General features: G+C 57.1%; 1 protein-coding gene across 1 annotated transcript in view; it reads right to left on the reverse strand.

The window, feature by feature from the left end:
• DFNB31 (deafness, autosomal recessive 31) overlaps positions 1-12,027 on the reverse strand; it is a 41,404-nt gene that overhangs the window by 4,970 nt on the left and 24,407 nt on the right. The window contains exons 5-11 of the mRNA XM_009994353.1: positions 11,871-12,023; positions 10,458-10,494; positions 9,112-9,378; positions 8,597-8,806; positions 6,713-6,745; positions 472-543; positions 20-90 (exon numbers count right to left, since the gene is read on the reverse strand). Of these exons, the coding sequence (XP_009992655.1) occupies positions 20-90; positions 472-543; positions 6,713-6,745; positions 8,597-8,806; positions 9,112-9,378; positions 10,458-10,494; positions 11,871-12,023 (843 nt within the window). The remainder of the gene's footprint in view (positions 1-19; positions 91-471; positions 544-6,712; positions 6,746-8,596; positions 8,807-9,111; positions 9,379-10,457; positions 10,495-11,870; positions 12,024-12,027) is intronic.

A 12,027-nucleotide genomic window follows, 5' to 3' on the forward strand; every position in this document is an offset into this window, starting at 1 on the left:
GGCAGCAGAGGGGTCCAGCATCTGAGGGGCTGGAGGAGGAGGAGGAGGCTTGAAGTTGGGTGGTTCATCTGGGAAGGAGGAGAGATCATCCTGCCAAAGCAAGAACAGAGGCCTTGAGGACACCAGGCTCAGCTGTCAGAACTTCCCCAGGATCAGTCCCTCACGTCTGCCTCTCAGTGACCATGGCAAAATGAGCTGGTCCTCATAGAAATGCCTTCCTGACCCTACTGGCAGCAGGAACGTGACTCACAAACGAGGACAAACTCCCCAGCTTTTGCTCTGGTTCCCACAGTTGCTGCTCTTATTCACCCAGCCAGAATCCTTCCTCCCTGCTGGTCTGATGAACCAGCTGCAGTGGCATCCATGGGCAGGGAACGTGGCAACGAGCTACAGAAGCTGAGGCAAAACTCAGTCTCACTCATTTGCCTCCAGCTCCAACCCGAGGTGCAGCAGCAGGGTGCAATGCCTTACCAGGGAGATGTCTGGCAGGGTGTTGATGCTGCTTTGGTTGCTGTCTCCACCTCCCTCCAATTCTGACGTGTTCTGGGAGGGCAAAGAAGAGAAAACCAGGTCACAGCAGCAAGGAGCAACCACCACAGTGGAACATGACAAGGAACATGCAGAGCGATGCAGGGCATTGCACAACCCCCCCCTACACTGGCCAGTCTTTCACCCAAACCTCTAGGGAGGTTCCCTAGAGACTCACAGATGTGGCCAAAGGGACTTGGTTGGGAAACTGACCCTCCCAAGCTAAGAAGTGTGCTCAAAACATGCTCTGATCCTGAGCAACCAGGGCTATTTCCTCTGCAGGGGAGGAGCATGCTGCTCTTAACCTAAATCTCAACTTAATTTGGAAGGAAGGGAGAAAGGAACCAGCTCTGAAGGAGACAGGTTCAACATCTGGATCTTTACCAGGAGAAGGGCGATGAAAAAATGTAAAACTAATCTCCCTTGCAAAGCAGAGCAGACCCAGGTGCAAACAGAAGCCAGTGCCTCCCTTTTTAAATAAAAACGTCATTAAAAAAATGTCACTACACAGCTCTGACCACATCACAGCTCCAGAAACCAGGAAGAGCTTCAGGAACTTTTCTGCAGAGGGGCAGCTGTCAGCCAGGATGGACCCAAGGAGAGGAGTTTGGATACAGTTCAGCAGAGCAAACAGGCACCCTGGCTAAGTGGCAGGACAGGGTTGAGTGGAGGCTGAACCCTGAGCCTGGCCCAGATGTTAGCTTTGCCCCAGGCAGGCACCAGGTCCAGACTTGGGGGTGCAGAACCTCAGCTCTGCCTGGCTCCCCTGCAAAGCAAACTCAGGCTCAGCACCCCCACCCCACAGCAACTCTGGCCTGGAGAGGTGCCCGTGCTGCTGCTCAGGAAGGGTGCACTTCATTTCCCTCACATCCATGGGGATGTTTGTGCTGGAATGGGCAGGGTACAGTTTGTGTTTAACTGAGTGTTATTTATTGCAGGGTAAACAACTGATTAGCAGAAATGCTGGTGCATCTGCATCTCCCCCACCCCCATCTGCTGGAGGCTGCTGCTGCTGTGCCTGTAAGATGTGAGCATCCCAAAATAGACACGGGAGACAATTAAGAGCATTAGAGAAGCAGAAAAAGCATTGATGGAAAGTGCTTTTTTATCTGTGTGGCTCCAGAAGGGAGCCTGGAGAATCTGAGCTAAAAGAAGTGGCTTGTTGAGAGGGACAGGGAAAGCATCAGCCTGGGAAAACACTCCTTCCTCTGAGCAGGCTTGATTCAATCATCAATTAATCCAACATAAAGGCAGGTGGATTTTGAAACAGAATCAACCCCTACACCCATGACTGTGTGGCTGAAACACGTGGCAGCAGCCACAGAGAGAACAGGGCTCAGGCAGAGCCCCAGGACTGCCCAGGTACCCCAGGACTGCCCAGGTGTCCCAGGACTGCCCAGGTGTCCCAGGACTGCCCAGGTGCCCCAGGATTGCCCAGGTGTCCCAGGACTGCCCAGGTACCCCAGGACTGCCCAGGTGCCCCAGGATTGCCCAGGTGTCCCAGGACTGCCCAGGTACCCCAGGACTGCCCAGGTGTCCCAGGACTGCCCAGGTGCAGGCACTGGCACCAGGGATGAGGAGACTCCCCCTGAGTGAGGCTGGAGGAAGAGCAGGTGGAGCTATTTCAAAAGCCACCTGCCTTCACATGGATTCAAATGGCCATGAGCTGCTCTGGGCTGTGCATTCATTAGCAATAGGGATTCAGGTTTGATTGAAGTGCCAAGGAGTTTAAAATCTTGGGTGCTACCACGTCCCAGAGTGATGCCCAGGAGCAGAGAGGCTGGGCAAGCTGCACCAAGCCACACAGCAGCTCCTCCAAGGAGCAAGGTGCTCTGCAGGAAGCTGCCCAAGGGTCACCCTCCCCCTGCACCAACCCCCCTCCAGGGGCTGCCAGAACTTTTCATCCAGCCAAATGACTGTGCACAGAAGGGAAGGAACCAAGGTGAGATGGTGGCAATTCAGCACCAGCCTGGCAGCCTCTGGGAGGATCTCAGCCTTGTCCCCAGACCTTCCCTCTCCAGCCCTGCCCTTCCCAGCATCAACCTGTCTCCAGCTCCTCCCTGAGCTGCTGGCAAACACTGAGGATCAGACCCCCTGTGACATAACCAGGAGCAGCCACCAAACAGTCACAGTTACATTGCTATTAAAAAAGAAAAGCCCACCTGATGCCCCTGTAAAATCTGCCAGTGCCACCCCCCAAAGTCCTGCCCATCACCTGGGCCCACCCCATGTGCCCTGTCCCAGCCCCATAGATAGGACCAGGCTGCACCCAGAGGTGATTCCTCCTGGCCAAGGGAGGGTGGGCACAGCCCCCTGCCCTGAACCCCCCCACCCCACCTCTGCTCTCCCAGGGACTGACACTGCTCATCTTCTTCAGAGCTGAGATATGTGAGCAGGGGATTTGTCTTTGTCCCCAGACTCACTACTTTGGGGGCAAAAGCAATTAAACAGAAATTGCTCTGGACTATAAAATGTAATGGCCTTTAAAGCTGAGAGCATTTGCTTTCAGGAATTGGCTATTTTAAGACTGTGCTTTCCTGGATTTCCCTTAAAAGGCCCATCAAAGCCAAGTGCCACTGCTCTGAAAAATGAGCATTTTTGAGGAGGCTGCTCCCTCCTACAGACTCTCTGCTCCTTTCCCCCATCTATTTTCTGGTTACTTATGGAAACTGGAGGCCAGGGGAGGCCCTTCCAGCCCCTCTGCAGGATGCAGCAGGAAAACTTGTGTATTTCTTATCTGGCCTGGGGTGCACAGCAGGAGGGATGAGCTGGAGAGCATCTTTCAGACAGGCAGCCAGTTTCCATTTGCAAATTAAGTGGTGGAGAAACTGCCACCTCCCTGGGGAATACAACCCAACCTTTAATTAACCTCCCAGCTCCAAATGAGTCCCTTATTTCCCAGTTACTGCTAACAAGAGCTGTGCAGAGCTCCTCAGCCTGATTCCTGCAGGGTTTAAATTCTGCCAGTCTGAGAACCAGCCCAGATTTCTTCCTCTCTCCCCATTCCCTCTCCCACCTCAGGATGCACCCACAGGGCTGGAGGAGCCCCAGAGCCCCTGGCCCTGCCTGAGCACAGACCTCTCTGACTTGGGGGGCAGTGACACCCATGTGGTTGCTTCACTGTCTGTCCTCATGGCCTAAGAGGATCATGCCAAGCCCATGGAAGCCCTGCAGATGGGATGTCTGTGCCTGTCCTGGAGGGGGTCAGAGGACAGCTGGGAGGTGCAGAAGCTCTGTATCAGGGGACATAGGTGAGGAAGATGCCCCCTCTGTCTCTGCTCTCCCTCTGGGGACACAGAGATCATCTGCCAGCTGGCCAAGGAGCTGCAGGCTCTTGTGCTTCAGATTCACCTTCCAGAAGAGGGGAACAGCTCAGTGTCATCATCCTCTCCTTACTGACACTTCTTGTGAAATGGACACCAAAGACAGACAGGGGCTGGCAATTCAACTGGGTTACTGCACTGGGCCCTGTCCTGCAGCTTCAGGGAACTGGGAGCAAATCATTGCCCGTGGAATCAGACCCTGGGAAGAGAAGGCACCTTTGGACAGCAGCATCTCTGCCAGGAGGCAGTCCAGAAGAAAAACAGAGTCAAGAGGGATTTCAATCCCTTACTCCTAACCATGAGGGCTGGGGCAGGAGGCAGGGGCAAGGGAAATGCCAGGCTGCCCTGCTTGTAGGCAATCAGGAATTCAAAGTCCTCTGACCAGACAAGTTGCCTCTGATTACTGCAGTCTGCAACTGACCTCTGCTTTGCAGGACTCATCTGGAGAGCCAAGATTGACAAGAAGTGACAGTGACACTTGGGCAGACACAAATCATCTGTGGGTGACACCACCAAACAGCTTTGTCTCACCTCAGCACCCTCCAAGCATCCCACAGTGGAATTGCTTTTCACATGGCAGGTCCTGATCAGCCTCGTCCTGATTTTGATTTTCTGGTGTGACTTCACCCACTGACCCATAGGGAGCTGATGGGACAGGGGGGACCTGCTCTGGTGTCACTGCCTTGGGTCCTGAAGCCAAGGAAATCTGTGTTCCAGGGCTCAGGGTGCCTGTGACCAACTCAATCTGGGAGCACCACAGCTGCCCTCTGCTAGATAAGTGGCATTCCCAGAGGGATGTGGCTTTTGGGGCAGCTTCACAGCTAGCAGAGCTCCCTGAAGCTCTTCTCAGCCTCCTCCTGCCCAAGAGCTCTGACAGGGATTTCTGTGGGACTTCTCCCTACATCCAGCCTCTCTGAAGCCCACGTGAGGATTCCTCCCTGGCTGAACATGCCCAAGCACAACAACCCCCTTGATTTTTGCATGCCCCTAAGGAAAATCCTCCCCCACCCCTGAGGGTGTGTGATGGGATGTGAGCAGCCTGGGTGCTGTTCAGCCAGGGTGCCCCTGCAGCAGGACAGGACAGCACAGCAGCAGGTAGAGCAGGCACCAGCTCTGCTGGTCCTTCTAAAACCCCAGCCCTGAGCTCTCAGGGGGCTTTATTGCATGCAGGACACTGGTACCAGCTGGGTTTGGCTCCAGGTCCCCAAGCCCTGCTCAGCAGCCCCCAGCCCTGCAGCCGTGGGGAAAAAGGGACTCTGGAATAACTAAGCCCAGGAAGAACAGGCAGAGTGAAAGGAGGTGGCTGCTGGTGGGGCTGGAGCACATGCTGGCCCAGGACAGCCCCGTACCCACCTCCCACCCCACCTAGACCCCACGTCCACAGGCACACCCAGCCCCTCTCCTGTGGCCACCACAGCCCCCCAGCCCCCAGCCCCTACCTCCATCAGGTCTATCAGCCACAGGAGCCTCTCCTGGGGGCATGCCCTCTCCTTACTGACACTTCTTGTGAAATGGACACCAAAGACAGACAGGGGCTGGCAATTCAACTGGGTTACTGCACTGGGCCCTGTCCTGCAGCTTCAGGGAACTGGGAGCAAATCATTGCCCGTGGAATCAGACCCTGGGAAGAGAAGGCACCTTTGGACAGCAGCATCTCTGCCAGGAGGCAGTCCAGAAGAAAAACAGAGTCAAGAGGGATTTCAATCCCTTACTCCTAACCATGAGGGCTGGGGCAGGAGGCAGGGGCAAGGGAAATGCCAGGCTGCCCTGCTTGTAGGCAATCAGGAATTCAAAGTCCTCTGACCAGACAAGTTGCCTCTGATTACTGCAGTCTGCAACTGACCTCTGCTTTGCAGGACTCATCTGGAGAGCCAAGATTGACAAGAAGTGACAGTGACACTTGGGCAGACACAAATCATCTGTGGGTGACACCACCAAACAGCTTTGTCTCACCTCAGCACCCTCCAAGCATCCCACAGTGGAATTGCTTTTCACATGGCAGGTCCTGATCAGCCTCGTCCTGATTTTGATTTTCTGGTGTGACTTCACCCACTGACCCATAGGGAGCTGATGGGACAGGGGGGACCTGCTCTGGTGTCACTGCCTTGGGTCCTGAAGCCAAGGAAATCTGTGTTCCAGGGCTCAGGGTGCCTGTGACCAACTCAATCTGGGAGCACCACAGCTGCCCTCTGCTAGATAAGTGGCATTCCCAGAGGGATGTGGCTTTTGGGGCAGCTTCACAGCTAGCAGAGCTCCCTGAAGCTCTTCTCAGCCTCCTCCTGCCCAAGAGCTCTGACAGGGATTTCTGTGGGACTTCTCCCTACATCCAGCCTCTCTGAAGCCCACGTGAGGATTCCTCCCAGGCTGAACATGCCCAAGCACAACAACCCCCTTGATTTTTGCATGCCCCTAAGGAAAATCCTCCCCCACCCCTGAGGGTGTGTGATGGGATGTGAGCAGCCTGGGTGCTGTTCAGCCAGGGTGCCCCTGCAGCAGGACAGGACAGCACAGCAGCAGGTAGAGCAGGCACCAGCTCTGCTGGTCCTTCTAAAACCCCAGCCCTGAGCTCTCAGGGGGCTTTAGTGCATGCAGGACACTGGTACCAGCTGGGTTTGGCTCCAGGTCCCCAAGCCCTGCTCAGCAGCCCCCAGCCCTGCAGCCGTGGGGAAAAAGGGACTCTGGAATAACTAAGCCCAGGAAGAACAGGCAGAGTGAAAGGAGGTGGCTGCTCGTGGGGCTGGAGCACATGCTGGCCCTGGACAGCCCCGTACCCACCTCCCACCCCACCTAGACCCCACGCCCACAGGCACACCCAGCCCCTCTCCTGTGGCCACCACAGCCCCCCAGCCCCCAGCCCCTACCTCCATCAGGTCTATCAGCCACAGGAGCCTCTCCTGGGGACATGCCAGGGGAAAAGCCAGTTTCAAACAAGCACAAGAGCAAAAAAAACAAACCATCAGGGAGGCTGCAAGAACAGATGAGCCAGACAAGCAAATCCCAGCACAACACATCCCTCCTCCCCCCAGGCCCACCCAGCAGAACCCAGACCCAGATGCCCCAGGGCTGAAGGTGAAAGCTGAGAGAGGGGCTGGGGAGGGCAACAGCAGCAGGGGCTCAGGGCACAGCAGGGCAGGGGGAATGGTTTGGGAGCTCTGCCCCCTTCTCTCCTGCTGGCTGAGATAAGCACCCATCCACCAGGAGCAGTTGTTTTAGCAAAGAGTGGTGGCAACCAGCTCGAGGATCAACCTTCCCACCACCACTCAGAGGGGTGTATGTTCTCACACCCCATGGAAAGAGGTGCTGGGGAAGACCTGTAGTGTGACACGTGTCCTTGGGCACAGTGGTGCCCACTCTCTATGCCAGGCCAGCACCTTGGGCTTCCTCCCCAGCCTGGTGTGCCAGGTGCTGGGAATGGGGTGTCAGGCAGCAGGAGGGAGAGCACTGTGCACCTGAAGCAAGTGGTTCCAGCCCCAGGCAGGGGGACAGCACAGGAACAGGGTGTGACACACAGTGCACAGGTCCTGGCAGACCCGTGTCACCCCTCTGACATTTCAGCAACACTTTCCCAACAGGCTGTTGGAGAGAGGTACAAAACTGGCTCTGCTGATCCTGCCCCAGAAAGGATCACACCATAACCCACCCCAAACAGCACAGGCACCTTTTCCTGTGGCTGTTCCTGAAATCAATGGGGCAAAAATCACTGAGTTCTGATGCTCTGCAGCTCTGCCAGGCCCCTGGGGAGCCTGGAGCAAACAGTGCAGGAAGGCTCAGCCCCAGGAAAGCCCCCCCCTCCCTCTTCACCTTGGCTGTGTTGCCTGGACCCCCTGCAACACAACCCACTCCCCCCAACCCTGGGCTGCTTTCCTTGCTGCCCAACTAGCAGCCAAAGCCCGTTGTCATCTGATTCTCATGAAGGTTTGAGTCTCCAAGGTCGTGAATGCATTTTCCGGGTAGGGAATTAATTTGTGTGGCTGCAGGACCTGAGGTGATGGTGGCAGCTCAGTGAGCTGGTGTGTGCAAGGGGGGCCTGGCAGAGAGAGGTGGGGCTGGTGCTGCTGCCTGGTGGGGAGTGGGCAGGGGCTGGGACAGGGTGCAGCTGGCCTGGCTGCTGCTGCCCCCACAGCCAGGGTCTTCCAAGAAGGTGATGTAGAAGTGACAGGCACGGTGTGGCAGTGCCAAGCTGCTGAGGTTTCTGTCTGGGTGCAGCTCACCCTGCAGAGTGGAGCCCTGGGGACAAAGAGGGCAGGGGCACCTTGGTCTGAGGGGCACAGAGACGCCAAGCATGAGTCACAGCTTCACCTGATTGCACCTGCAGAGCACAGCACTGCACCCAGCCTGCAGGGAGACTGGGAGCTTTGGGGGGGTCTCTCGGGGAAGCAGACTGAGCAGGGCTTCCCAGAGGGTGAAATGGGAAAAGGGTGGAAGAAGGGAGATTGAGGTGAGACATGAGGAGGAAATTCTTTGGTGTGAGGGTGGTGAGAGCCTGGCCCAGGTTGCCCAGGGAAGCTGTGGCTGCCCCATCCCTGGCAGTGTTGAAGGGCAGGTTGGATGGGGCTTGGAGCAGCCTGGGCTGGTGGGAGGTGTCCCTGCCCATGCAGGGGGTCGGGAATAGATAGTCCCCTTCCATCCCAAACCACTCCATGATTCTATGAAGTGCCTTGATAGCTCTTCAGGGCAGCGAGTTGTTCTGCAGGGCTGCCAGGAGCAGGTGCTGAAGGATAAAGGGAGAGGCAGGAGGGACCTACCCGGGCTGAGCTGACGGTGGTGGCAGTGAAGTGGCTGCTGGAGGAAGAGACGGTGTCACTGTAGGACATCATGGAGTAGGAGTCAGCAGGCAGGGCCCCCGAGGGCTGCCGTGCCTTCATGGACTCGATCTCCCTCTTCAGCACCAGGTTGTCGAAGCGGTCGAGGTCCTGGGGGGAGATCACACCCCGCACCTCTGCGAGCAGGGAGAACTGGGCCAGGCAGACAGACAACCAGAGAGAAGTTGGAGCACGTCCATACTCCTGGGGAGGTGAAGACCCCCTCCTCCCACACCGCCCAGCAGTGGCCATGAGATGTTCTGGGAGATAATGCACGACCCTCACCTTTGCCAGGTGCTGCACACCTGTACCCCTCACAACACCCTGCATCTGGGGTTTGCTTTCACACCCTCACACCCTCCAGCCCGAGCAGACAACCTTGGAGGCTCTGAGCCACATCCATGACCATGGCTCTTCTCAGCCCACCAGCCACAAGGAAGTGCCCCCGTGGGCCTCACCTTAGCGTGTGTGTTGAGCAGCTCGAAGAGGGCCATGACCAGAGCATCCACGGAGATGTTGCCCTCCTTGTACTCGTCAAGGTAGTAGCCCATGGTGGCCCGTTCCTGCTCGTTCAGCAGGTGCCTGGCCTGCTCCTCCAGCATGACCCGGGTCTGGTTCACCATGCTGCTCAGGGTGACCTGGGAGCCAGCCAGGCCCCGGTAAAACACGGGCTGCAGAAGGAGACAGGAGACAGCCTTTGGGCTGGGATGCCAAGGAACCAGCTGCTGGAAGGAGGACAGCTGGGCAGGACCCAGAACTGTCCCCCGGCCATGGGCTCTGCCCCAGCTCCCCACGTGTCAGACCCCTGCTCTCACCCAGCTGCCTCCTGGGAAGCTGGGCTGGAAGGGGGATGCTGAGATCCTGGAGGCTGGTACCCTCAAGGGTTCATCAGCACGGCCACTCAGGGTGTCACTGCTTGTCTGGGCAACTCCAGAGCCACGGGATCAAGCAGTACCAGTTGACTTCCCAAAACAGCTTCCCAGCTCTGCTCAGCAGGCAGGGACACTGTCCCCTGGCCAGCCCCTGCTTCACTAGCAGGCTGCTCTCCTTCCAGGCAGGGCTGGAGGAGCTGGGCCCACAAGAAGCAGGGAACCTTTCATCTGGTACAAAGGTCTGCAAGCTCAAAGCAGACTCTGGTGAAGAAGGAACCACTGGCAACCAAAGGAGTCCCAGAGAGAAACATGTCAGGCTGCAGACAAAGGACTTTTTGCTTCAGGAGACATTTCCAAGGGGAGATCCTTGCTGCCTCCCTCCCTGGCAGTGCTGACACAGTTAGTGCAGGGACATGGAGCCAGACAAGACCCTGACTGTCCCAGGGACACCGAAGGGTTGAGGCTGGGGAGCATGTTTTGCCAGCAACCAGTGCCAAGCCATGACCAGGGAGGGCTACCTGGGAAACCTTGCTGCTCCATTTCCAGAGCTCTGCTCTGGGGTGGGAAAGATCCCAGGAGCTGTCAGACCCCATATGGAGACATCATGGTCACCTCTGCAGGGTGGAGGGGTCCCCATGGTCCTTGCTTATTTTATGATCACTTCCCCTTGCCCATGAAGGTGCTGGTTTCAGGCTGGGAGGCACCAGATGTGCTGCAGACCTGACCTGCCAGTGGCTCAGAATGGGGGGCAACCATCATATCAGTGTTTGTAGAAACACACCACGAGGTGGGGAGGAGAAAGGCTGGAGCCAGTTAAAACCCACCAGCATCCCTTTCATCAGCAGGAGCACAAAGCCCTCCCTCCCATGGAGAACAGGAGCCAACAGGGGTGAGTTTTTTACGAGGCACCAGGAAGGCCTGACATCTCTTACCCTGGCTGTCACCTCTGCAGCACGGTTGCCCACTGCCCTGTGAGGAGGGAGAAGATCAGTTAGCACCAAGCACCACATGCCCACCACCCAGCACCTGGGCCCTGGTAGGAGACCTGTCAGGAACATTCCTCTCTGTGCCTGCAAGCTGAAAGCTTCTGGCCTGAGAGCACAGGGCAGGGGCAGCAGCAAGTTGTCCAGACCTGTTGCACCACCAGAGACCCAAGATGTTGCCTTTTAAGCACTGGATGTGGGGACCACACACCCGAGCACTGGGGGTGCTCCCATGCACAGGTTGTCCCTGCAGAGTGCAGAGCATCAGGCTGCCACCATAGAATCATGGAGCTGTTCAGGTTGGAAAAGCCCCTTGGGATCACTGAGTCCAACCATCATCCCTACTCTACAAAGCTCTCCCCTAAACCACATCCACCAACACCACATCCAAACAACCCTTCAACACACCCAGGGATGGTGACTCCACCACCTCCCTGGGCAGCCTGTTCCAGTCTCTGACCACTCTTGCTGTGAAAATTGTTCCCAATGTCCAGTCTGACCCTGCCCTGGTGCAGCTTGAAGCCCTTCCCTCTTGTTCTGTCACTAATTACCTGTGAGAAGAGACCAGCGCCAACTCTCTACAATGACCTTTCAGGTGGTTGTAGAGACTGATGAGGTCGCCCCTCAGACTCCTCTTCCCCACACTAAACATTCCCAGCTACTTCAAGGGTTCTTCATCAGATTGATTCTCCAGGCCCGTCCCCAGCTCCGTTGCCTCCTCTGTCCTGGCTCCAGCACCTCAAGATCTCTCTGGAATTGAGGTGCCTAGAACTGGACACAACACCCCAGGTGTGGCCTCCCCAGTGCTGAGCACAAGGGGACAATCCCCTCTCTGCCTCTGCTGGTCACACTCTCTCTAATACAACCCAGGATGCCCGGGGCTTTCTTGGCCACCTGGGCACACTCACAGAATCACAGAATGTTTGGAGTTGGAAAGGAACTTCAAGATCATCCAGTCCCAACCCCCTGCATGGGCAGGGACACCTCCCACCAGCCCAGGCTGCTCCAAGCCCCATCCAACCTGCCCTTCAACACTGCCAGGGATGGGGCAGCCACAGCTTCCCTGGGCACCCTGGGCCAGGCTCTCACCGCCCTCACACTGAATTTCTGCCCGATCTCTAACCTAAATCTCTCTTCTTTCAGTTTAAAACCAGACCCCTGGTCCTCTCACTGCAAGCTCCTGTAAAAACCCCCTCCCCAGCTTTCCTGCTGGCTCCTGTTCAGCTGCTGCCCAGTGAGAACCCCCAGGTCCTTCTCTCCCGGACAACTTCACCCTGGGTGCCCGCGCGAGCTCGGAGGAGCTGCCCTGGGGTGACAGATCCCCCCCAGCCAGCTGGCCAGGGCTGCCCCGAGCACGTTTACCCTGCGCAGCTGACGAGGGTGTCCCCGACCTGGGAGCTTGCAATCCACCTGGTCTCGTCCACCGTGGTGCGGGCGTGGGGCAGCCTCCCGATGTCCTTCACCGTCATCATCAGGTGCCGGGAGGACTTGAGCAGCTTCACCGCCTCGTCGTGGGGGG

Source organism: Chaetura pelagica, unplaced genomic scaffold (genome assembly GCF_000747805.2).
Source record: "Chaetura pelagica isolate M959 unplaced genomic scaffold, ChaPel_1.0 scaffold132, whole genome shotgun sequence".
NCBI classification, from domain to species: domain Eukaryota; kingdom Metazoa; phylum Chordata; class Aves; order Apodiformes; family Apodidae; genus Chaetura; species Chaetura pelagica.